General features: G+C 44.0%; 1 protein-coding gene across 1 annotated transcript; it reads left to right on the top strand.

The window, feature by feature from the left end:
• The first annotated feature begins 488 nt into the window (after positions 1-488).
• Positions 489-18984, top strand: LOC139384924 (BBSome complex member BBS4-like). The gene is made up of 16 exons (XM_071129832.1): positions 489-542; positions 3832-3874; positions 6768-6847; positions 9824-9887; positions 10118-10229; positions 10562-10634; positions 10865-10918; positions 11079-11206; positions 12394-12448; positions 12621-12689; positions 15084-15236; positions 15471-15642; positions 16312-16381; positions 16796-16934; positions 17343-17559; positions 17851-18984. Exons 1-16 carry the CDS (start codon positions 489-491, stop codon positions 18027-18029), a joined length of 1662 nt encoding a protein of 553 aa, XP_070985933.1. The 3' UTR covers positions 18030-18984.
• The last annotated feature ends 7857 nt before the right edge of the window (positions 18985-26841 follow it).

Below are 26841 nucleotides of genomic sequence, written 5' to 3'. Positions count from 1 at the left end.
TCAATCATTGCACCTTTGGTCAGGGAGTCTCAATTTTGGAGCAACTCCTGGCCTGCATCCTGCCACCTTCTTCACCATTCCCCTCTGAGGATGCATTGTAACCTACACCTGGACCATCAGACACTGTCTCATTGTATATTGTGACAGTGTGACCAACATGAATAAAAGGGGAGATACAGGAGTGCCCGGAATCGATCCCACACAGGCAGGGGGACCATATGAATGTCGAATTATGGTCATTTATCACGAAGTAGTTTGTGTTGTGAACTACTACTCCTGAAGTCAACTTTGTTTTTTCTTAAGGGTAGATTTAGTGCAGTTTAACTTATTTTAGTGTTTAGTAATTGGTAGCTTGGTAAACTATATTTTCAGAGTAATTTCCCCAACCCTGCAGTGTCAGAGATGATAGAAACAGAAGTCCTTCATAATCTAGCTACTGGTAAAGCTTTTTGAAACAGAGCTCAAAAATACCCCGTTCTAGCGTAACCATGGCAACAGCCTCCTGCGCTGTCAAGATGGCGGACGAAGAAAACACACTAACTGTGAGGATAATTTACTTGCTATGAATTGGAATTACAATGGTAAACCGAATAAAATCTGCAATGTCTTGGATATAACTAGCTGGGATGTTTGTTGTTAGCAGTGTAATATGTCTAGAAACGTCTTGCTTAGCATTCTCCAGTTCTAGCTAGCTGAAAACATAGCAGCTAGCTAACGACTAGCTTGTTAATGCTAATAAAGTAATTACAGCAGTAATTGTTGACGTTACAGCTCCGTATGGGGCCATGGCTAAAAAAGGGATCCATCTTTTGTCAAATTAACGTCAAAAGTTGGAAGGTTTTGCATTTTAACTAACCCTAACCCCTTACCTAATCTTAACCTAATTATCACAACATGCTACATTAACAGGTTTTGTTTAGCTCGATAATTAGCTAAACTCACGAAATCAAGGAGTATGCCTTTATTCCATCTGTCGATAATTAGTGTACATTCAATTCAAATAGTTCAATGATTTATCTTGCGTTCTTAATGACGACCAATATTACTGGACGCCACAAGCAGATGTGAAGTCGTCATTACTAGTCGGCGACACGTTGTTATTGTTGGACAGCAAACATGGCGGATGAAAGTGTTGCTGGAGCCAGCCTTCTTAAGGTACTTTCGTTACTGCATTTAGTAAATAATGCTGTAGTGAAATTGCAATAGAGCATGCCGAGTCTACTTTCTAGTTGTCAGAATAATTTCACTCAAAATATACGCCTGAGCAGACAACGGTATGACGTTGAACGACAGCACAGACGACGACGGTTTTTGCGTTTACGCGCTACAACCACTATATGTACTGACGAAATAAGCAGCAATCGAGGATGCAACATGCTTTCGAGGTGTGTGGAAGCGGGGTCCAAGACCCGGTGAAGATGTTTGCAGTATGATGTTGGATGATTTTGACGACGATCAAAGGCGCAAACAGTTCCGCATGACTCAGACCACATTTGAACACCTTGCACAGTTAGTAGAGTTAGGGAACTAAACAGACCACCAATGTCTGAAACACAATTGAATACCGTCGAAGGTTTGCTCTATTTTTGGTGGTGGTGTGCAACACCAAGCGAGCACCATATTATTTAAAGTTTATTTGGAGGCGGTGTTTCCACTGTTTGCATCATTCTACGACAGGTGACTGCACCTGTCGTGAAGACAAGTACAACCGCTTTATTTCGCTACCCGGTGGTAAAGACATCCTAGCCACCATCTGTGGGTTTAAGCAGCTTGGGTATCCGCAATGTGCTGGTGACCATCGGTGAGACACACATCCCCATCACTGCCTCAAAATAATATCCAAAGGACTACTTGAACAGCAAAGGGCAGCATTATTCTGTGTTGCAGGCCGTTGCTGATCACAACCTCAGGTAAGTGTTCTGCTGCTCATATAATTTCTGTTTTGACAAACAAATAGAGGCCATGTTATCACTTGGTGATATAAGCCACATTTGAGCAGTTTGTCTTTTTCTAGCTTCACTGATGTCTATATGGGGTGTCTAGATCGCACAGGGGGTGAGAGTATTGGCCAACTCTGATCATTTCAGACTGGCAGGGGGGGGCGCATCTTTTTCCCCAGGAAGTATGTGATTAAACATCTGATTTTGCTTCAGTTATAGAGAATAAGCACATAACTAAAAACCTCTGCAAGCATAGTAATGACCTATTTACTGCATGTATACAATTGTTTCTGAATCTACAATTATTCTCCTCTTCCACAGAGTTCAGCGATTGTCATTGGTGTAGAGATGCCAGTTCATCCGGTAGGAGACCCAGCGTACCCACTGAAGAGGTGGTTAATGACAGGCTTTTCCCAGGACACATCTCTGAATAACCACCAGCAGAAGTTTAATGACCACCTGAGTTCTGCCAGGGTGGCTATTAACTACGTCTTAGGATGCTTGAAGGGACGTTTGGTGAAGTGCATCAACATTGACGTTAAGTTGACGACAGACACTGTAACGGCGTGTTGCATACTGCACAATGTAGGCGAACTGAAGAAAGAATTGTTTCTGGCATGAATGAAACATTGGCCAAGATCAGTTGTAGAAAGAACAGTTTCTGGCTGAATGGAACCGGAACATCATTGGCCAGGATCATCAGCAGACAGAGGCTAAGCTCACAGATCAAGACCATAGTTTACTACAAGGGCCAGTGGAGGAAAGTGTTGCTACTGTACGGGATGCAATTAGGACCTCTTTACATGACACCATCATAACCGTGCACTGATGTTTTAGCTTTGTGGTGCAAGTTGTTTGTGATTAGTGCCAAGTACCGCGGTGCTCAAGTTGTGGCTGTGCAAAAAAAATATATATATACTTTTGTAACAACGTGAATTTGCAGCGCAACATTTAAAAAAATTGTTTTTGCTTGAATGATATTTCTTTTTGCACAAGATGTTTTCAAGATGTTCGTGAATGTTATGTTAGACTTTGTATTTTATGATTTTTTTTCACGTGAACGTTATGTTACATTACTTTATACTTTTAAGATGTTTTTACGTGACTGCTTGTTCTTGGAAGAGATCCTCAATAAAGGTGTTTTATGAACATGTGTAGAGCAAAGTCATCGCAGTGCAATTTAGTCCAATCAAATCAACACTCAATGAAATGAGTAACAGATTTTAGACTTAATTGAATATTTTAAACCCACACAAAAAACTATCTGTGATAGAAAATGTAACAAATAAACTTGGCAACAAAGCACAGACAAATCTTGCATTTGAACAAATACCAAACACAGTTTTGTATTTGTATTTATTCCAGATCCCCATTGGCTGCAGCTACTCTTCTTGGGCTCCAATCACAATTACATAGAGTAGTGTGTAACACTGTGTTATTGTTACACACTACTGTTGATGTTGCTGTATTATGGATTTTGTATTGTAGATATGTTATGTTAAAGTGAGTTATAAGGGAAGCGAAAGCCTCACAACAAAAGGTGGTGAAAGAGGTAATGAGTGTATTAAAGCTCCTACATAAATGGACACAGGCATGTTGTCTCTAGATCCATGTCATGCCTAGTAAAGGGCCTGCTAGCTGCATCAAACTCACTAAGTGTTCTAGTCTACCAAAGATGGCTGTATGTCACCAAAATAGTTTGATGGTCCAGGTGTAGTGTTTAATGGCTGTCTGTGACCAAAAGAGTCTGATGGTCCAGGTGTAGGTTACAATGCATCCTCAGAGGGGAATGGTGAAGAAGGTGGCAGGATGCAGGCCAGGAGTTGCTCCAAAATTGAGACTCCCTGACCACATCCCAATTTGTTGCCTCATGGATCTCCCTCTTTTTCAGCTCCCAGTGGCCTCTGAGACGAAGAAACGCCAGGCTCCAAAAGGTAAATGTCTAATAACTTAACAGTGACTCTACAGTTTTCCATTGAAATGTCACATACACCTGTGTTTTAACATGACAGTGGAGGGCATTAGTTATACAGAAAAAACACATGATGCTACAGGCCTATTTATTAAGGGGAAATGGTTTGGCTAACTGACAGCATTTACTAAGGTCACCCTAGTCAAAATTACTCTTGACATCCAGGTTCCCTCCCATAATTAAAAAATGCTCCAGCATAACAGCGTCTCTACGTAATAGAACGTCAGTTTGACATAGAGGAACTACGTCACTGCCTACCAGTGGAGACTGTTGAGCGGAGGATGGCTCAAAATAATGGCTGGAATGCAGTCATTGGAATGGCATCAAACACATGTTTGATGTCTTTAATAGCATTCCATTGACTCCATTCCAGCCATTATTATGAGCCGTCCTCCCCTCAGCAGCATCCGCTGCTGCCTAGTCACTGCCTTTTCCGCTTGAATAAAATACAAAATAGTAGCTAGCAAGGTGAAGATCACGTAGGTTATTTTTTATGAGTGCATTTCACAAGTGGCTAGTTTGCATTAACTACTTTAAATGTTTTGCATGCAAACTTTGTTTTCGAATCACGACATTCTGGCATGTCTGCTTCGTGATCTGTCTGAAGAGGACCCACCGCGGAGCAATTTTTTTCCCGTTATCGTAGTTGCCAAAACAGTCCGTCATTGAAACCTGACCCTCAGTGTTGCATAGGGACGAGACTAAGTCAAAATGCCAGAATTGAATTAATGCTCGCTGCAGTGTGTTACAGACTTTAAACATATATTTTATTTGACTAAAGGGGGCGCCCTTACCCTTTTTCTAATGTTTAAGCTGACAGAAACTTGCAACCATATTCCAGAACACAGTAAAAAATATATAGGCCTAGCATTCGTATAGAATAGCTTGTAGATATTGTTTTCATCCATCCCACAGAAGTTGACCTTTTAATAAAATGTTTAAAAGGCCATGATATCACCCTTAGGCCCCCTCATACATCACCCACTGTATTTTGTGTGCCAACTCATATTGTTGTGCAGCCCACTACAGAAGTCATGCTATTGATACAAAGCAATTGTAGGAGAAACACTAACGCACAGTTCTTCTACTTGACCTCAATTTCCAAAGAGGTGACAAGTTGAAGAGTGAACTTGATCCGCTTCAGGGGTCTTTTAATCTCGGCAGGCTTTTCTTCAAGCATTCTGCTCCAACTTATCCTCTTTGCTCAGCTGGACTTTTTTGTTGTTGTAGCGAACAGAATAATACAAAGCTGTCTCCTCTCTCTACACATTACCGAGATCATGCATACAATGAGAGGATTTTTGTTGTGGGGATGAAACCTTTTCGCTGGCTATATTTGGACGGTTCCATGCTGGGTTCCTCTTCCTATTGCTGCTTCTCTCTTTATTGTCCCATGAAGACATGTCACAGACGAACCCCCCCCCCCCTCCCTCCTCAAAATCTGCCCAGCTTTAGTAAGAGTGGACTTAAAGTGCCACAGGGCTGCAGCTGAAACCCAGAGACAAGAATATTATTGCTGTCTCGGCAGGAGCCAAAGCGGATTAAGCCCACAAATAAGGCCACTCCAAATCTGATGCGGCAAATATGAGAGGGGAGATGCCGTCTCCATGCACTGCAGTCTACCACTCAGCGAACAGGGGGAAAGGGAAGGCTTTCTCTGTGGGGTTAGAGTGGGCTTCCAGTCGAGGTTCTTGCTGTGAGACACTGGAGCTCCGACTTAACAATTGGCGAGATAAAACAGAGGGGAGCTTTGGTGTAAATCACAGTTTTTTCCACAGGCACTAACCTAACAACATCCACCCAATACCCTGTAGTGTAGTCTCAGGCAGCTTCATTTCATATAGCCAGTGTCCTATTGCTGCCTCACAGGTAGGTACAAGATAACAGGATTACTGAAATCAAAGAAGTCACTCTATTTGGAATTACAATGGCAGCTATCTTGAATACAATTGTGTTCTGCTAGAGGAAAGGTTTCCAGTACTGTTATACAGAAGCATGGTTGGCATGGCCATCTTAGCTCACCAAATATATCCTACTGTATTCAATTTCATGTTCCCCATTGTCTGTCTGTCTGTCTGTAGCATGTGCTCCTTCTCATTCCTGTCAGGAGCACTGAGCTTGTTAAAGACATGGTTGCCTGGGCAACAAGGATAATATCTTAAAGGCAGAGGCGTAATAAAACAACATCATTGTCTGTAACTAACAATTAGCAGTACTATAACTATTATCTAACTTACTTATTATGTCTGAGGAAAGTAGCCCGAAGGGTTTTTGTTGGAAAATGTTGCATCAGTCCTTGTCTTATTAAAGACTGATGCAGAGCACCGTAGTTTCAGGTAATAAAATGACCATCACTTTTAAAGAGATAGTCTCTTCTGAATTATCATTGAAAATGCTATAAATATTTCTTAATTTAAATACATATCTTATTGATATTTCTACATTTCTTTCTTTTAACTTTTTTGTATTATTGTTTTGTATTGCTAGGTATTACTGCACTGTTGTAGCTAGAAACACAAGCATTTCCCTGCACCTGCGATAACATCTGCAAATCTGTGTACGCGACCAATAAACTTTGATTTGAGATAGTATAACATGAAATGGCCATTCACTGGCAGCATGACTCAACTCATATACTGTAATGTCAGCTTCAGTTGTTCTGAGAGGTCAGAATGAGACCGTTGTTTCTGTACTTGATTTCTGACCACGTCATGGATTGTTCTATTAAATATATTCTTATCAGTGCGGGTCAACAAGGGCCTTAAATGAGAAAGGGTGGAGGGGTTTGTTTGGTATCGGGCCAATATGCCGTCTCCTCATCACCCCTGAATGTCTACTCTGCCTCTCCTCCTCAGCTCCGGAACTTCCCATTCTGGAGAGGAGGAACTGGCTCATCCACCTGCACTACATTCGCAAAGACTATGAGACCTGCAAGGTAGGCCCCCCCTGCAGCGCTGTCTCTCCCAGTGGTCTGGTCCAGTCCCTGACTGTCATTCATTCCCCCTTGTTTAATGTGCATTGGTGTCACACTGACCTTTCTGTCAGCCTAGACAGCATGCAAATAATGAATGAAGGCATCAAGGGCTCCCTCCCCCTCACTTTGTCTTAGTGTCTTCTGCTGAGAAGATAGTGATGTAATCTTCTGTTTCAAGCTGTGTTCCGTCTGGAAATGTGAAAATGCTACTAGCGCATGCTATTTTTCTCCTACCCTGCATGCGTAGTTAAATAAATAAAATAATGAATGAATCCACTACACAATCTCAGAAGTACAGTTTTGTAATAACAGCTGTTATAACACTTGTTGTGGGTGAAAATGGGAATGAACCAAGCATGTTGGTTTACTACAGGTAACTGCCAAAATAAAGGAAACACTTAAGTAAATGAGAGATACAAAGTATATTGAAATGGGTGATTCCACACAAAAGTGGTTCCTGAGTTAATTAAGCAATTAACATCTCATCATGCTTAGGGTCATGTATAAAATGTTTTGGCTACCATGGCCATGCCCCCATAGGATGACAATGGCCCCACCCACAGGGAACGAGTGTTCACTGAATGGTTTGATGAGCATGAAAACTATGGAAACCATATACCATGGCCATCTCAGTCACCAGATCTCAACCTAATTGAACACTTACACTTATTGGAGATTCTGGAGCGGCGCCTGAGACAGCATTTCCACCATCAACAAAACACCAAATTATGGAATTTCTTGTGGAAGAATGATGTCGCATCCCTCCAATAGAGTTCCAGACAATTCTAGAATATATGCCAAGGTGCATTGAAGCTGTTCTCGCTCGGGTTGGCCTAACGCCCTATTAAATCAAATCACATTTTATTGGTCACTTACACATGGTTAGCAGATGTTAATGCGAGTGTAGCGAAATGCTTGTGCTTCTAGTTACGACTGTGCAGTAATATCTAACAAGTAATCTAACAATTTCACAACAACTACCAAGTGTAATGGAATGAATTAGAATATGTACATATAAATATATGGATGAGCAATGGCTGAACGGCATAGGCAAGATGCAGTAGATGGTATAGAGTACAGTAAAAACAAAAGAGATGAGTAATGTAGGATATGTAAACATTATATAAAGTGGCATTGCTTAAAGTGACTAGTGATACATTTATTACATCCAATTTGTAATTATTAAAGTGGCTAGAGATTTGAGTCAGTATGTTGGCAGCAGCCACTCAATGTTAGTGGTGGCTGTTTAACAGTCTGATGGCCTTGAGATAGAAGCTGTTTTTCAGTCTCCCAGCTATGATGCACCTGTACAGACCTCACCTTCTGGATGATAGTGGGGTGAACAGGCAGTGGCTCGGGTGGTTGTTCTCCTCTTTTTGGCCTTCCTGTGACATCAGGTGGTGTAGGTGTCCTGGAGGGCAGGTAGTTTGCCCCCAGGGATGCATTGTGAAGACCTCACTACCCTCTGGAGAGCCTTACGGTTGTGGGCGGAGCAGTTGCCATACCAGGCGATGATGCAGCCCGAAAGGATGCTCTCAATTGTGCATCTGTAAAAGTTTGTGAGTGTTTTTGGTGACAAGCCACATTTCTTCAGTCTCCTGAGGTTGAAGAGGTGCTGTTGAGCCTTCTTCACCACGCTGTCTGTGTGGGTGGACCATTTCAGTTTGTCCCTGATGTTTACGCCGAGGAACTTAACTTTCCACCTTCTCCACTACTGTACCGTCGATGTGGATAGGGGGGTGTTCCCTCTGCTGTTTCCTGAAGTCCACAATCATCTCCTTTTTTTGTTGACGTTGACTGTGAGGTTATTTTCCTGACACAACACTCCGAGGGCCCTCACCTCCTCCCTGTAGTGCGTCTCGTCGTTGTTGGTAATCAAGCCTACCACTGTAGTGTCGTCTGCAAACTTGATGATTGAGTTAGAGGCGTGCATGGCCACGCTGTCATGGGTGAACAGGGAGTACAGGAGAGGGCTGAGAACGGACCCTTGTGGGGTCCCAGTGTTGAGGATCAGCGGGGTGGAGATGTTGTTTCCTATCCTCACCACCTGGGTGCGGCCCGTCAGAAAGTCCAGGACCCAGTTGCACAGGGCGGGGTCGAGACCCAGGGTCTCAAGCTTAATGACGAGTTTGGAGGGTACTATGGTGTTAAATGCTGAGCTGTAATCGATGAACATAGGTATTACATAGGTATTCCTCTTGTCCAGATGGGTTAGGGCAGTGGGCAGTGTGATTGCGTCGTCTGTGGACCTATTACAGCAAATTAGATTGGGTCTAGGGTGTCAGGTAGGGTGGAGTGATATGATCCTTGACTAGTCTCTGAAAGCACTTCATGATGACGGAAGTGAGTGCTACGGGGGCGATAGTCGTTTAGCTCAGTTACCTTAGCTTTCTTGGGAACAGGAACAAGGGTGGCCCTCTTGAAACATATGGGAACAGCAAACTGGGATAGGGATTGATTGAATATGTCCGTAAACACACCAGCCAGCTGGTCTGCGCATTGTCTGAGGACGTGGCTAGGGGATGCCGTCTGGGCCGGCAGCCTTGCGAGGGTTAACACGTTTAAATGTTTTACTCACGTTGGCTGCGGTGAAGGAGAGCCCGCAGGTTTTGGTAACAGGTCGTGTCAGTGGCACCGTATTGTCCTCAAAGCGAGCAAAGACACTTTAAAAGGTATTTTTGACATTATTTTGCCAGTTACCTGTATGTCTGTCTTAGTTGTCATAGGAATGCTTTATCTGTCAATCACAAAACTGAGTGTAGCCTATGTATTAGTCTTCCTTGCCAGACTCATGGCACTCCACCCCAGTGTGTTGGCGATAGCGGCTGTGGGAAGAGACTACCAACTTAGGAAATACTGTCCATATTCAGTTCTTGCAATATTCTGGTAACATCAGTTTGCTCTAGGAGCAGAGATCATGTTTGTTGTTTCCCAAAGGCAATGATCAAAGAGCAGCTACAGGAGACCCAGGGAATGTGTGAATATGCCATATACGTACAAGGTAAGAAGCCATACTACATAACGTTCCACATCCCTCATCATGTGTTCATCACGTTCAAACGGTTTATCCCAACCACAACAGAGCTCTAGTCTATTCCAGTCAAAACCAAGCGATAGATGTAACATTTCCTCCCCCAAAAAGGCTTCTACCCCCTACTGCGCCTTAGAATTGAATGTGTCGGTTTAACGCCTTTTCATGCTAACATAAAAGCCTGTTTTCTTGCAATGAAGCACTAATCTTGCGTCTGGAGGGGCAGATCCAGCCATCCCTGGAGCTGTTCCAGAGTTGTGCCATCCTCAATCCCACCAGCCCCGACAACCTCAAACAAGTGGCCCGATCGCTGTGAGTAGAGAGTACCCCTGCTTCAGCCCTGAGCCTGCCTGGGGGAGACACTGCTGTTGATCAGATCACTCTACAGGCCCAGGCCAGGAAAAGGTCATACAGAATATAATAATGATATACGATTGTGTTAGTGCAGGGTTCCTTACAAGATCAAAGTAGTTTATATGGTATGAGGGATGGGAACTGTTCGGCATCCGCCTTGGTGATGCACGTCTACCATGTTGCAGTAGAATACCCACCGGGCATTAGCTGATTTAGGAGATGTTGAATTTAGGGTTACTCTGTGCGTGTACTTCCATTTATAGTTGTTTATGCATCTTTTTTTCCTTCAGTTTTCTGTTGGGGAAACACAAGGCAGCCATTGAGGTTTATCAGGAAGCTGGGAAGCTCAATGAGAAAGACTGGGTAAGAGAAAAGATTGTGGTTTCCTCTACTCAGTAGAGTTGCTTATCTTTGGCCTGTTCCTGTAACCATTGGCACCGTAAGATTTATCCATCAGCATTGCTCTTCCTGGATTTACACACTGCTTCTCAGCTATAGGGTTTAAGAGTGGAACAATGAACTATATGCATAGTCAGCCATTTTAATTTGTGTTGTAGCTCCATATAGCCACTCTGATATTTTTCTCACTCTAGGAGATCAACCATAATCTGGGTGTATGCTATTCCTTCATAAAAGACTTCCAAAATGTAAGTATGAGCTGGATTTTCACACACTGTTCATAAGGAAGTAATTAGACTAAAGGGTTATTTTATCATTGAAATGTCAATATTAAATGGCGTCTCAGCCAGTGTACAAGTATTTGACGGTGGATGATGGAGTAGAGATACTGTATCTGTTGTATTCCAGTCTGAAGAGCAGTTGAATGCAGCCCTGCAGTTGAAAAAACACGACAGGACATTCATGACACTGGGAAAGGTCCACTTGTTGGCGGGAGACACGGACAAAGCCATCGAAGTGTACAAGAGTGCAGTGGAGTACGTTTGGATGTAGAGATTGTTAAAAGTTCAAACAAACTGTTCTAAAAGTTGGGAAACTTTGCACCACTTCTAATATGCCCTAGAAAATATCCTAAAGGACATTTGTTTGGTTTTTTTAAGAATTGTGAATAGGTGACATTTACGGAGAACATTCAGTGTAATTAAGTTTTGTTTAAAAGAAGTTCATCCTCATGGAAGAAAATGTGGGTTTGTTGAAAGGTTGTTTTGTTATTAAAAACCCAATGTGTTAGTTTTTAATACTAGAGGAACAACTTACATTATTCACAAAACTGGAAGCACTAAAGCCTTCATTAGGGAAGAGTTTTTTAATAATAGAGCGATGATAATATATACGAGTTTTAGACAACCTTTTCACAGTAATGATTATGCAGCAGAAGGGTAATTTTCCCTACATAGCTATTAATGATGTTCATTTAAGATAGAATAAAAGAGGAGTAAAAAATCCCTAAAGACGAAGAAAACATGCTGTGCTTTGAACAGTGGGATCTGTTCCTGGTTGTAATCACACTAGTTTAACATTTTCTACTCTAAAATTGTTGATTTCAATCATCTAAACAACTGAATCAGGCTCACTTATCATCTCTGACTGAAGGCCACTCGTGGCCTTGTTCAACGTACTGTACAAGTCCAAATCTATTTCAATACCCTCACTAGCATATTACTTAGAACGAAGCAATACATTTGTTTGTGCATCCATACTAGCAAATGGTGTTTTAGTATGAGTACGTGTTATGTCAGTATGGATATAGGATCAAAGCCCAAGTATCCATTAAATAATCGTCCTATCCAGGGCAGCGGAGGAAATAAGGTAATGACAAAGGTCAGTGTATATATGGGGTCGCCTTTCCGTGTTCATTATTACTACTGCCTATTGGGTAAATGAATTAATCAAGTTGCCCAGCTACTCGGTTTGCTTTTAATTAGACTAACCACTGTGAGCCTTAATTCAACCTCACCCCTCCTCTCAAGGCTCCTTCTTTAAGTATTTTCTTCCCCCCCAGTCATAATTAATACTCTGCAATTATGCTGAAACGAACCCATTAAATAATCAGCAAATTCCAAGCTCCGTTCTTCCATTTGCATTAGACAAAGTGTAGATAGACATTATTATGTGTAATTGCAGGCGTGAAGGTGAAATTAGAGGTGTCTTTCCCTCCGTGTAGGTTCTCTCCAGAGAATGCCGAGTTGCTGACCACTCTGGGGCTCCTGTATCTGCAGGTGGGTCTGCAATCAACTCTGAACACACTCTTAAGAGTGGAATGTTTTTTTTTATTAGGGAAAAGTTCAAACAAACAAAATAGTATATTATGTTGTGTCCCAAAAAAATGTCAATTAAATTTTTCCAGAATGGTGATGTTTGTTCGCACTGATTGTTGATAATCTTTCACAGTTGGGAAAATACCAAAAAGCATTTGAACATCTCGGGAATGCACTTACTTATGACCCTAATAACTATAAGGTAAGTGGCCACCATTTTATGAGCTTGTTTTGTTTTTTATAAACCCCTGACACCAATGTACTGTATAACTGCAACATTGAATCTGAATGTGTATATGTGTACTGTATGTGTATGTACTGTAGGGATCCCCAACTGGCGACACAAATCCATTTTATTTGGCCGCCCAAGTTTTCTTAGTAAAAAATGTCTTTCCCCCAAAAATGTATACACACACATATATACAGTGCCTTGCGAAAGTATTCGGCCCCCTTGAACTTTGCGACCTTTTGCCACATTTCAGGCTTCAAACATAAAGATATAAAACTGTATTTTTTTGTGAAGAATCAACAACAAGTGGGACACAATCATGAAGTGGAACGACATTTATTGGATATTTCTAACTTTTTTAACAAATCAAAAACTGAAAAATTGGGCGTGCAAGATTATTCAGCCCCTTTACTTTCAGTGCAGCAAACTCTCTCCAGAAGTTCAGTGAGGATCTCTGAATGATCCAATGTTGACCTAAATGACGATAAATACAATCCACCTGTGTGTAATCAAGTCTCCGTATAAATGCACCTGCACTGTGATAGTCTCAGAGGTCCGTTAAAAGCGCAGAGAGCATCATGAAGAACAAGGAACACACCAGGCAGGTCCGAGATACTGTTGTGAAGAAGTTTAAAGCCGGATTTGGATACAAAAAGATTTCCCAAGCTTTAAACATCCCAAGGAGCACTGTGCAAGCGATAATATTGAAATGGAAGGAGTATCAGACCACTGCAAATCTACCAAGACCTGGCCGTCCCTCTAAACTTTCAGCTCATACAAGGAGAAGACTGATCAGAGATGCAGCCAAGAGGCCCATGATCACTCTGGATGAACTGCAGAGATCTACAGCTGAGGTGGGAGATTCTGTCCATAGGACAACAATCAGTCGTATATTGCACAAATCTGGCCTTTATGGAAGAGTGGCAAGAAGAAAGCCATTTCTTAATGATATCCATAAAAAGTGTTGTTTAAAGTTTGCCACAAGCCACCTGGGAGACACACCAAACATGTTGAAGAAGGTGCTCTGGTCAGATGAAACCAAAATTGAACTTTTTGGCAACAATGCAAAACGTTATGTTTGGCGTAAAAGCAACACAGCTCATCACCCTGAACACACCATCCCCACTGTCAAACATGGTGGTGGCAGCATCATGGTTTGGGCCTGCTTTTTTTCAGCAGGGACAGGGAAGATGGTTAAAATTGATGGGAAGATGGATGGAGCCAAATACAGGACCATTCTGGAAGAAAACCTGATGGAGTCTGCAAAAGACCTGAGACTGGGACGGAGATTTGTCTTCCAACAAGACAATGATCCAAAACATAAAGCAAAATCTACAATGGTTCAAAAATAAACATATCCAGGTGTTAGAATGGCCAAGTCAAAGTCCAGATCTGAATCCAATCGAGAATCTGTGGAAAGAACTGAAAACTGCTGTTCACAAATGCTCTCCATCCAACCTCACTGAGCTCGAGCTGTTTTGCAAGGAGGAATGGGAAAAAAAATTCAGTCTCTCGATGTGCAAAACTGATAGAGACATACCCCAAGCGACTTACAGCTGTAATCGCAGCAAAAGGTGGCGCTACAAAGTATTAACTTAAGGGGGCTGAATAATTTTGCACGCCCAATTTTTCAGTTTTTGATTTGTTAAAAAAGTTTGAAATATCCAATAAATGTCGTTCCACTTCATGATTGTGTCCCACTTGTTGTTGATTCTTCACAAAAAAAATACAGTTTTATATCTTTATGTTTGAAGCCTGAAATGTGGCAAAAGGTCGCAAAGTTCAAGGGGGCCGAATACTTTCGCAAGGCACTGTGTATATATATATATATATATATATATATATATATATGGCACACCTTTTAATTGAAATGTATACCAGGTGACTACCTCATGAAGCTGGTTGAGAGAATGCCCAGAGTGTGCAAAGCTGTCATCAAGGCAAAGGGTGGCTACTTTGAAGAATCTAAAATATTTATTTGTTTAACACTTTTTGTGTTATTTCATAGTGTTGATGTCTTCACTCTTATTCTACAATGTAGAAAATCGTAAAAATAAAGAAAAACCCTTGAATGAGTAGGTGTCCAAACTTTTGACTGGTACTGTAGTTGATGATCCCTGCAGCTGAATCTAGTTGGTGATCCCTGCAGCTGAATCTAGTTGGTGATCCCTGCAGCTAAATCTAGTTGGTGATCCCTGCAGCTGAATCTAGTTGATGATCCCTGCAGCTGAATCTAGTTGGTGATCCCTGCAGCTGAATCTAGTTGGTGATCCCTGCAGCTAAATCTAGCTGGTGATCCCTGCAGCTGAATCTAGCTGGTGATCCCTGATGTACAGTATGTCAGTTATGTTTATGTGTCCCTACTAGGCCATCCTGGCAGCAGGCAGTATGATGCAGACCCATGGGGACTTTGATGTGGCCATGAACAAGTACCGCGTGGCAGCGTGCATGGTCCCCGAGAGCCCCCCGCTCTGGAACAACATCGGCATGTGCTTCTTTGGCAAGAAGAAATATGTAGCAGTGCGTATTCTCATATTTCATGTACTGTACATATAAAATGGTGTCAAGGAGAGATGTATGTCATATGATAGATCAAATATGACAGACGTCATATCTTTCCATGGCATCAAAGGGGGCATACTAAGACTACAGTACACTACAGTACCTCAAATGACATTTTAAGGACAGTTGTTGTTTTGTTGTCTAGCCATGTTAAACCCCTCTCCTTTCCCGTGTCCTTTCTGTGTGAACCAGGCCATCAGCTGCTTGAAGCGGGCCCACTACCTGTCTCCGTTTGACTGGAAGGTACTGTACAACCTGGGCCTGGTGCACCTCACCATGCAGCAGTATGCCTCTGCCTTCCACTTCCTCAGCGCTGCCACCAACCTGCAGCCCCACCTGGGAGAACTCTACATGCTACTAGCAGGTAACACTAGCCTGGCCTGGGAGAACTCTACATGCTACTAGCAGGTAACACTAGCCTGGCCTGGGAGAACTCTACATGCTACTAGCAGGTAACACTAGCCTGGCCTGGGAGAACTCTACATGCTACTAGCAGGTAACACTAGCCTGGCCTGGGAGAACTCTACATGCTACTAGCAGGTAACATTAGCCTGGCCTGGGAGAACTCTACATGCTACTAACAGGTAACACTAGCCTGGCCTGGTAGAACTCTACATGCTACTAGCAGGTAACACTAGCCTGGCCTGGGAGAACTCTACATGCTACTAGCAGGTAACACTAGCCTGGCCTGGGAGAACTCTACATGCTACTAGCAGGTAACACTAGCCTGGCCCTGCCTGCTCCCATCTGAATTGGCTTTATGTGCCACTTTCCCCAGATCCAGATCCAGCCTAGTCCTTTAAGTCCAGGACCAGGCTAAATCTGTGCCTAAGGCATTATGAGTACTATGTAACTTGCAACCTTAAATACTTGGTTCAAGGTACCACATTGCATTCCCTTATATTTACCCTGGAATAGTGTTAATGTAATGGGATCTGTTTTATAATGTGTTTATGGATGTTTACAGGTTTCTATAGGTTTTATAGGTTTAGTTTTTGTAGTTCCCACTGAACTGACCACTCTCCTCTTTCAGTTGCACTGACCAATCTGGAGGACGTGGACAATGCCAGGAGATCCTATGAACAAGCTGTGGCTTTAGACCAGTAAGTTCCTCCCAATCGAACTTCCATATAGTTTGAACTTTTGTCCTGAGTCAATCCACGTAGTTCAAGTTGTGTTGAATGTAATTAATTTAAAATGAGACTGAGATACGATATTTCCACGAACAGCACCGCAGGCCGAGGGGGAGGAGCAGAATCTATGGATTGGTGTCAAACACATGGTTTCCAGGTGTTTAATGCCATTCCATTTGCGCCGTTCCGGACATTATTATGTGCCATCCTCCCCTCAGCAGCCTCCTGTGATCAGAGTACCTCACACTTTAATGCTCTTAGTTGTTGCAGACATCAACCCAATATTGCTGTTTACTTACGTACATCGATGACTCTACCTTTGATTACTGATCTACCTATCTATCTCAAGTCCATCTGTTTTGACTGGCTCCATGTTCCTCCCAGGTCCAACCCTCTGGTCAACCTGAACTTTGCCATTCTGCTGTACAACCACGGGGACAAGAAGGGAGCCCTGCAACAGTACCAGGAGATGGAAAGGAAAGTCAACATACTGAAGGACAGCAACACTGAGTTTGACCCTGAGGTACAATACAGTAGCTTCCTCTCTATACTCTGTCTGACATGGCACATACAGTGTAGGTCAAACACAGGAGGTTGGTGGCACCTTAATCGGGGAGAACGGGCTTGTGGCATTGACTGGAGTGGAATAAGTTGAATGGTTTGATGCCATTCCATTTGCTCTGTTTCTGGCCATTAATATGAGCCGTCCTCCCTTCAGCGGCTTCTTGTGAGCTTAAACTACTGATGGAAGAGAGAAACGTTTGCCAATGTTGCATTAACGTGATGTTGATGTTAATATGACGCATTTAATGTAATACAGTATGGTCAGTATATTGTACCACATTCTCACGTCGGCTTAATAATATCAACAACAATAAATGCCCTCTTCAATTTCTTGACTTTTCCAAATACAGCCATTTTGTTTCCTTAGCTAATGGACATGGCTCAGAAGATGGCCGCTGCCTTGCAGGTGGGAGAGAGCCTGGAGTGGACCAAGCCGGTCAAAGACCCCAAGTCTAAGCAGCGCTCGGCTGGGGCCCCCGGTAAAACCCCTGGCAGCTCCCAGCAGCCCCTAGGCACCAACCAGGCCCTGGAGCAGGCCATGTCCTCCGCCGCAGGCTACAACAAGAGCATCTCACTCCCCACAGGTAACACATCACACCATCCTTAGATTTTTTTATGCATTTTCCGTGATAGTTGGGTAAACGCTCGCTTAACATAGTGTTTACCCTCCACTACACTACTGGTAATTAACTAGGGTATATGAATGCGATAGAGACGTGTCAAGTTAACATAATAATATGATCTTGTCAGTAGACTGTTAACTTGAATCACATCTCTGAGAGCTCCTTGAAGTGTAACAACAATACAACATTAACTCTTTACAGAACACTGCGTATACTTAGTTACATTTTCAATATCTAATACCTGTCTCTCAGGAGTGTCCCCCCACAGCCAGCCCACGCCCCCCTCCCTGGCCTTGGAGGAGGAGCCTGATGTGGAGAACACCCCCACCCGAGCCCCTCAGCCAGAAGAGTCAGACCCCTCCACCACCATGCCCCCTCTGGCAGCCAAACCCAAAGTCAAGAAGAACAAGTTGAAGCAAGAGCTGAACTAGACTAGACGTCCCGTATCTAGTCCACAGGCCTGTAGTGCATCATCACTCCCAGAATGTCACTCAGCTTATCTAGTCCACAGGCCTGTAGTGTATCATCACTCCCAGAATGTCACTCAGCTTATCTAGTCCACAGGCCTGTAGTGTATCATCACTCCCAGAATGTCACTCGGTCCCTATCCGTTTTAGTTTTCATCAAGAATAGTTAGTCGAAGGCCACAAGGCGTTCACTAGCGTTTTGATTTAGCTTGTTAGAAAGTGCTTTATGTTGCTCTTTCTTAATGGTCTTACTAACCAAGGTGAGCCAGCCTAATGACAGAGGTGTCATAATGAGTTGACTTCCTGATCATCAAAGGCCTTGACATGATCTCTTTTCAGTAGTTTCAGATACTTCCTCTGTTCAACTTTCTCTATCGGGCCGTGTCAAATGCAGCATATGATTTTTTCTACTTAGCCTTGGTCAGTGGCAGGTCTGGATTATTGTTTATAATGACACTAAATATACATTCCTCCATTTTAAGTAACCTCTAAGATATGACAATCATGAATGAGATGAGGGAAATAAAGATTGTAGTGTTTTATACCTACTATATGGATTTATCAAGGGCCTTTTTTAACTATTGTTGAATTTTAAGATGTTTAGAAATTATGATGTTTGACAGAATAGATGTGTATTTATTGTTGCAAAATCCAAAGTGCCGTGAAGGTGATTGATAGTGTTCTGCTCTTTATTTTAGTCTGAGTAGTGTTAGGCTAAATGCGACACGGTTGGCTGGGTAAACCATGCTAGCGTGATGAGTAGCCTTGTCTGAGACTAAAGACTTGACTTAGCTCCCCAAGCTAAGGCCTAGACGTTTAGCTCAGCGGCTAACAGTTGTGGCACGCAGAAGACTTGTGTAAGTGTGTGTGAACATGCATGTAATATACAGGTAACTGACTAAATAAACGATATATCAAATTAAATGTTATTTGTCACCGCCGTGTAAACCTTACCGTGAACAAGCCCTACCAACAATGCAGTTCAAGAAATAGTTAAGAAAATATTTACTAAATAAACTAAAGTTTTTAAAAAATCGAATCAAAAAGTAACACAAGAAATGTACATAACAATAACGAGGCTATATACAGGGGTTACTGGTTAGTCGAGGTAATTTGTAAAGAGACTATGCTTAGATAATAAACAGCGAGTAGCAGCAGTGTAAAAACAAAAGGGGAGGGTCAATGTAAATGGTCCAGGTGGCCATTTGTGTCTTGGTGTCTTAATAGGGAGTTTGGCCACCAAGACCCGACAGAACAGCTGCAATCTACCTGTGTCTGGAACTCTATCCGAGGGATGCGAAACCATTCTTCCACGAGAAAATACATCATTTGTTGTTTTATTGGTGAAAAACGCTGTCTCGGACGCCACTACAAAATTTCCCATAAGTGTTCTATTGGGTTGAGATCTGCATTTTGGCCGTTTTTCTAAAGTTATCTATCCCGATTAAATGCATAGAAGTAGAATAGGACGAGAGTCCCCATTCAGATCAATAATTTGTCCGTTCTATTCATTATTTCTATGCATTTAATCCTATCCGATAACTTTTGAAAAACGGCTCCGGTGACAGACGACCATGGCATATGTGGGTGGGGGCATTATCCTATGGGGACATGGCAATAGTAGCAAAAATAATGGCATGCACATAATTTTTATACGTGACCCTAAGCCTGATGGGATGTTAATTGCTTAATTAACTCCCCCAAAAATTATTGGTCACGTACACATGGTTAGCAGGTGTTGGCTTGTAAGGACCACACATGTGTGAAAACACCGGCTTACAATAAAGATTGGCCTATTATGAATTTGATTTGCTCACCTCGCGGCTCCTTCTGAAAAAGTGTCAAAAGAATGTTAATCGAGGAGAGTGAACGTGGATGGAATGCCGCTTGCTTACATTTTAGACGGTCCTTCTCGTGCGTCATTAGGCATTAGGCAAGTGACGTTTACAGGGGTGGATCCCAAAATAAATGAAGTTGTACAATACATTTTATAGATAAAACAACAAGTAGCATATGGTTTTTAAACGTGTGCATGTTTTTCCTCATCGGACAAAACAAAAGCTAATTCAAAGGAGGTGTGGCAGATTTCAAAACTCTTCCGTGATAGGATACACATGAGTATCCTTGATGGAAGGTTTCTATCGAGGACGGGAGGACATTCTTACGTGCGTTTGCCTACTAACAAAGATGATGGATCTTCCTCTCTGCTACTAACTAATTGACACACTCCTCGACTACTTATCGGTTTCTGGGTCACGGAGGACGGTCTTTTGCTTAAACGAGAAAACCCCCTTGTATCCCGAATTTACTCAGTGTTTCCATTATTTTGACAGTTACCTGTATATTCATTATACCTTACCTCAAAGACACAGCTTCTGCAGTGTTTTGACTTGCCAGTAGGGAGCAGTGTTGGATCAGGAAGGCATACAGTATCTACACTGAGTGTACAAAACAACAGAATATTAGGAAGTTGTTCTTAATGTTTTATACACTCAGTGTATGTCTGTCTGAATAGTACTACCTATTTACAAGGACAACTGGCATTTGCTCTGTTTTTCATCTGGTCAAGAAGTTATAGTATACTGCGGTCTAGAACCAATGTATTTTTCTGAAACAGCACAATCCTAACAAATGCCACACTTGGAATGTCTGACTGAGGAATGAGAATGTTGGCTTGTTTGACTAGGAGAGAGCTCGTATGGGAGTGTTTGGAATGAGATAGTACATGCCTGGCTCGGTAAAGGACTGTAAAATGCCAAACCTCATGAATATTGGAAAACAGTAATGAATGTAAATCATGTGTATGTATTGACAAAGGGTACCACACACTGGCAAATTGAATCCTTGAGGAGCGTGGGATGGGGATGTCGATAAGGCCATTCAGAGTATTCATAATTCCATCTCTGATTTGCTTATACTGAATTTATAATAAATACTCATATATCCAAAAATCATAACGATGATCAAACCGCATTACTTACCAACTCTAAAATGACCCGTCTGGAAGGTCTCTGAGAGAAACCAAAGCAGCCAGTTGTTTTGTGTCTGCACGTCATCGCCAAGGACAAGGTATAATAGAAAACAAAGGTTACGTATGTAACCACGGTTATGTGAGCTATATGGATCACTCCAATATATTGGTATCACCCTGTGGCGGAGGGATACATCCGAGGTGAGGATTTACAGATGTACTTCCGTGTACACCTGTGTCACGGCTGGGGTCCGCCCCTATATATAGACCCCATGGCCGCGACACACGTTCTCTACATCATTTTTGAGGCGACTCTAGCACCGCAGAGGATTGGAGTGATCCATATAGCTCACATAACCGTGGTTACATACATAACCTTCATTGTGTTTCACTATATTGGATCACTCCAATATATTGGTATACCCATACCAGATTAGTCGGTGCTAGAGGGAACTGGTCAGCCAGCGGCACAGTCCCAATGTGGGGCCCGAGATGCAGGGGCTGTCAATGTGGAAGGGGGGTCCCGGCACAGTCCCCGGAAGGGGAGGCGACACCCAGGACCGCTGAACCAACTGCAGAGGGAGGTGCCACATTTACCCGACAGTACCTAGTAAAGGTGCAAGAGGAAGCCCAGCTGGCCTCAGAACTTATATCAGCTAGTGGCACTCATCTCAGTTGTGCCCAGGACTCAGCCACACCTCGTGTTGAATGTGCCACCACAGATCCCAGCACTGTCCTCCCAGCCAGGCGGTATGCTGTCGTAATGGTGTCCACAATCCAGTGAGGGAGCCTCTGCTTTGATAGCCCAGCCCCCAGGGCTCTCTCACCATAGCAGACAAAGAGCTCGTCTGTTGTTCTCATTGACTGTGTCTGCTCCACATAGGCAGCCAGTGCCCGCACAGGACACAGCATGCCGGAGTGAGGCCCAGACTTCCCTGCTACTGCCGGGGGGTCATAAGCAGAACCTTCGGGATGAATGAAGGGTTGGGGCGGAGAGATATACTCCTCCCACCGGGGTCCATCTGGTAGCCCACAGAACTTACCAAAAAGCATGGAGCTCACCCACCCTCTTTGTGGAAGTAATCGCTACCAAGAACACCACCTTCATAGAGAGGTTTTTCAGGGAGGCAGACTCCAACATTTTGAAAGGCGGCTTTGCCAAAGCTGCCAAGACCACATCCAGATCCCGGCTCGCCTTTGAGCGGGTACTAGCTGGACGCAGGTGACGAACCCCCTTCATAAACCTGGAGAGCAAGGGATAGCACCCCACCAGCCTGTCCATCCACCCCACATGTCAGGCAGATATAGCGGCCAAATACTCTCTGTGTAGATGCTGCCATGCCCTCATCCAAGCGAGACTGTAGGTATTGGAGGACACACTACACCCCGCATGTCTCAGGCACAACCTCAATACCAGCGCAACAAGAGCAGAACAACTGGTTTGCCGCAGTTGTAGCCTGTGCCATTGAGCCCTTGCGTTCTGCATGGTGTTCATTACACCCTCCTGTATAGTCCTAACATGGACCATTGGTGCCATTCAGCGGCCAAGCCCACAGACTAAGGCGGTGCGGTCTCGGCCTCCACAGAGTTCCCCCGGCAGGTCAGGTCTCAGGGGCAGTTGCCAAGGTGTCCCAGACAACAGGGACAGGAGAAGGCTGAACCAGGGTAGTCTGGGCCAGTATGGGTTCACCAGCAGCAGACAATGCTCCGCCATCCTGGTCCTGTCCAGCACAGCCTGGATCAGGGGAAAAAGAGGGGGGAATGCGTAAAGCTCCAGCCCTGGCCAATCATGATGCATCCAAACCCAGAGGCCCTGATGGATCTGACATGGAGTACCACAGGAGGCAGTGTGCTCCAGTAGGCTCCGGTCCCAAGGTGGCGGTTCATCCCTTGAGAGCATATCTGCTGCCGCATTCAGGATGCCAGGTACGTGTGCTGCGCGTAGAGACGCTAGACGCCCCTGAGCCCAAAGAAGGAGCTCCCGTGCCATAAGATGGAGGCGGTAGGACCTCAGGCCACCCTGATGGTTGATGTAAGCCACCACTGTGGTGTTGTCCATTCTCACCAGGACATGTCTTCCCTTCAGATGTGGAAAAAAAGACCGCAAAGCCAGCAGCACAGCTCAGAACTCTAGTGTATTGATGTGCCCGCCGCTCCAAGGGGGGTAGCCAACAGCCGCTTGCCGACCTGCCCTTGGTCATTCCCTCCCAGCCGATCTGGGAGGCGTCTGTGCTGACCAGCTCCCGGCGGCACTTCCTCAGCATCTCCACCCCACCTGAGTGAAAGGAGCGACAGCGCCACCTCAACAATGCCCTGAGGCACTGTGCGGTAACCCGCAGCTGGCGGTGACGGTGGCGCTTCGGGTGCAGCCGGTGGGAGTTGAACTGCCGCTGAAGAGGCCAGAGATGGAGCAGGCACAGGGGAAACGAGGCCGCCGTTGCAACGAGGTGTTGGCAGGTCAGGGCGGATACCACCCACCCCTGCCGAAAGTGGTCGAGACAAGATAAGATCGCCTGAACCCTTCTGGTGGGCAGGCGTGCTCTCATGAGGACTGAGTCCAGTTTGACCACCCTCTGGGTGGGCATCAGACGTCTCTTCTTGTCATTTACAGTAATGCCCAACCCACCGATGCATGTCTCTGTCTGACAGGACCTTGGTCCTGGTCGGAGTACAAATCAGCCAATCGTCCAGGTAATTGAGGATCAACAATACTCGAGACATGAGAGGTGCCAGGACAGCCTTCCATGCACTTTGTGAAAGTGTGGGGTGCCAAGGAGAAGCCGAAGGGAAGAACAATGAATTCGTAAGCCATCCCTTCTAACACAAATCGGAGGTCCTGCAAATGAGCTGGGTGAACAGGAACATGGAAGTAGGCATCCCTCAGGTCCAGTGTCACAAACCTCTGGTCCCTGGACACACCCTGCAACATGTGGGCTGGGGACAGCATGTGGAACCTCAGTACCTTCAAGTACCCATTGAGGTTGCGGAGGTCCAGAATTGGTCAAAACCCTCCATCTCTTTTTGGGACGACAAAATAAGTGGAGTAGAACCCACCTAGCTGTTCTGATGTCTCGATCCTGTGGATGGCACCCTTATCCAGGAGTGAGGAGATCTCCATCCGCAGGGTTTTCTTCAGGGGGTCGGCCACCGTGGTGACATGAAGGCCCCTGAAGGACGGTGGTCCGAATTGGAGTCGGTACCTCTAGAGCATTGTGGACAACACCCATGGGGACTCCACACCCTCCTCCCCCTTTGCCCTTTGAGACCGGGAGAAGCGGCCGGGGATGGGTGTGTTATGGGTCCTGCCAGGGCCCGCGTCTCCTCTGGCGCCCCCAGGCACGTCCCTATGGTGGTGACGGTTGACCATCACACCTGTCAAAGGGAAGCCATAAGTTCAGGCAAGCCAACAAGGCCACGGAGCAGGGGTCCAACGCCCTGGGAGAGCTTATATCGTGACCCGCTTGGAGGAATAGGAACCCGGTGAGGGATAAATTACCCAGTAACTCTGCAAAAAAAAATGGGGAAGACCCGTGTGGGAAAAACAGACAGACCAAAAAAAACAGCGATCAGGTAATGGATTTGATTTGTTTGTTTTTTTTACTTTTTTTTTTTACTGTAATATTACCTTTAATATCCAAGCAGTAAAAGCAGCAACATATGATGGAGTAACTCCATTAAGGAACTCCAAAGTTAATGTCTCAACGTAGTGGAAGTCCACCACGATACTCTAACACTCTGCAAGGGTAAGAGCAAGAAAAACCCCTGCAGGATAATTAGCAGAGAATGTAGGTTGCTTCATGTTAAAGCAATTCACAACACACATATAGAACAAGCCAGTGGGCAAGTTGTGTAAGGTAAATTACTGTTTGTGGCAGCAAGAGTCACCATACTAATGGATGCACACGGACTCGTAGTGTAACACGAACAAAACACAAGTACGAAAAACCGCTCTCAGCGAGTGGAGCACTCAAGAGGAGGGGCTGGCCATGTGGCCAGCTGCTCCAGGTTGCAAACAGCCAGTGAGTATACTTCCATGCAAGATATTACAATTACCAGCGACTGACCAAGCGAACTTCAGAAAGTGTGCCGCGGCCATGGGGTCTATATATAGTGGCGCAACCCAGCCGTGACACAGGTGTACATGGGAGTAAATCTGTAAATCCTCACCCCGGATGTATCCCTCCGCCGCAGAGTGATACCAATATATTGGAGTTATCCAATATAGTGAAACATAACAACTTGATATGAAGCTCACGTAGGATGTGGTTTCTCTGTTATTAGCTGGACTGGGTGGTTGGGTTGTGGCTGGACTCTGTTATCTGCTAATAATGTCTGAATGCAGTGTTTCCTGTATCATTACAATTCACTCTGTTGCCCCAAGGCCAAAATGTTTGATATGCAGCCATGAATGTTGCTTCAAGGACCTCTGTAGCCCTCCACAGAAAACCTACGGACCAACACTTGAATGATCCTGAATTTTGAATGATTTTCTTCTTGTACTTAATGTACTCTTGTCTCATTTCATCTGATATAATGGATGACCAACTATCACATTACACAAACTCTCCTTGTTCCAACTACACCCACCACCACGAAATTAGATTGGATTCAATCTAACAGGCTTTAACTTTTGACCCGGGCTAAATTTATTCTCCAAAACGACTGAGTTAGTTATTCAGTCGCCAAGTAAATAAAAGACTCCACGGATTAACTATTCAACCTCTCCAATTTCTGATTAAATTGTTTCTGTTAATAATTCCGATTTAATTGCTGATTGCTACGATTGCCTCATTTCAACTGGATTTCATTGCATTACAAAATACCTTGGTGTGTTTTTCCTGGGTACAGGCCCAGAGCTCTGGTTTATGAACTAAATCTCCCAAATTGAAGCTGAAGTCTCGGGTGGAGAGATGTCCATTTCAGAGCGTGACTTTGTGCTTGATTGGAGCCAAAACCCCCAAGACCCTTTGGGTCCTCTTTAATGAGATTGATGACCTTGCCTGAGATGAGCTTTCCACCACAGCCCTGTGTTTACTGCCTGCTAAAAAAACTGATGAGGAAAGGCTAAGCTGCGCGTGTGTGTTTCACACGTCATGGGCAACAACTTTTACTTGCTGTCACGTTCAACCAATGAAAGGTGGTGAAATCTTCAAAAGCTATAGATGGAAACTACATATATTTCTTCTCTAGTCTATCTATTTGGTTTGGAAGGATGCACTTTCACATCTGTGTATTGATAATCAGTGGCCCACAACCTTGTTCCTGAAGAACTAAAGGGTATGCAGGGTTTTGTTCCAACACAGCAGTATCACACCTGGGTCACATTCAGGATCCATGTTGCAGAGGAGTAATGCCATCTGTTCGAAGGCAATGACTTACGACTGCGTACAACACAACTTTTTAAGCTAATTTGACACACTCACATCAAATTGAGTAGTTGTGTATAATGTCTTACCTCGAATATTCAAGAGCATTGGATGATCTGTACGAAGTGTCTTTGAGAAAAATGTCAATCAAATGTACCAATAGATGTATTGCTACAAGCGCAAAAAGCTCTAAGGAAATTCTCAATAACCCAAGGCTGTAGTCGTAATATTGCCGACGTCGCTATGATCCATGACGATGGGTCATGTTTATTGCTTAGATTAAATAGCTTTACATTCCATGGCAGAATACTGTACACCATATCATGATCAGGAGCTACAATGATAGGCTGCTTCTCTCCAAGACGACGTTGATCAGTGGTGCTGTAAAAGAACACAACCAGTCGGCTGTGGATCAACCAATAGCTCTCTTGGCTTTAAT

This window comes from Oncorhynchus clarkii, chromosome 26 (genome assembly GCF_045791955.1).
Source record: "Oncorhynchus clarkii lewisi isolate Uvic-CL-2024 chromosome 26, UVic_Ocla_1.0, whole genome shotgun sequence".
NCBI lineage: Eukaryota > Metazoa > Chordata > Actinopteri > Salmoniformes > Salmonidae > Oncorhynchus > Oncorhynchus clarkii.
The sequence above is the reverse complement of the archived record's forward strand: the minus strand, read 5'-3'. Positions and strand labels throughout refer to the sequence as shown.

What these genes read in the sequence shown, in the direction of transcription:
- LOC139384924 (XM_071129832.1), top strand. Translation starts at nt 489, where the DNA reads ATGGCAACAGCCTCCTGCGCTGTCAAGATGGCGGACGAAGAAAACACA. An exon ending in GCAAGAAGAAATATGTAGCA is followed by an intron (nt 15,237 to 15,470) that starts GTGCGTATTCTC and finishes TGTGTGAACCAG; the next exon opens with GCCATCAGCTGCTTGAAGCG. An exon ending in CAAGCTGTGGCTTTAGACCA is followed by an intron (nt 16,382 to 16,795) that starts GTAAGTTCCTCC and finishes TGTTCCTCCCAG; the next exon opens with GTCCAACCCTCTGGTCAACC.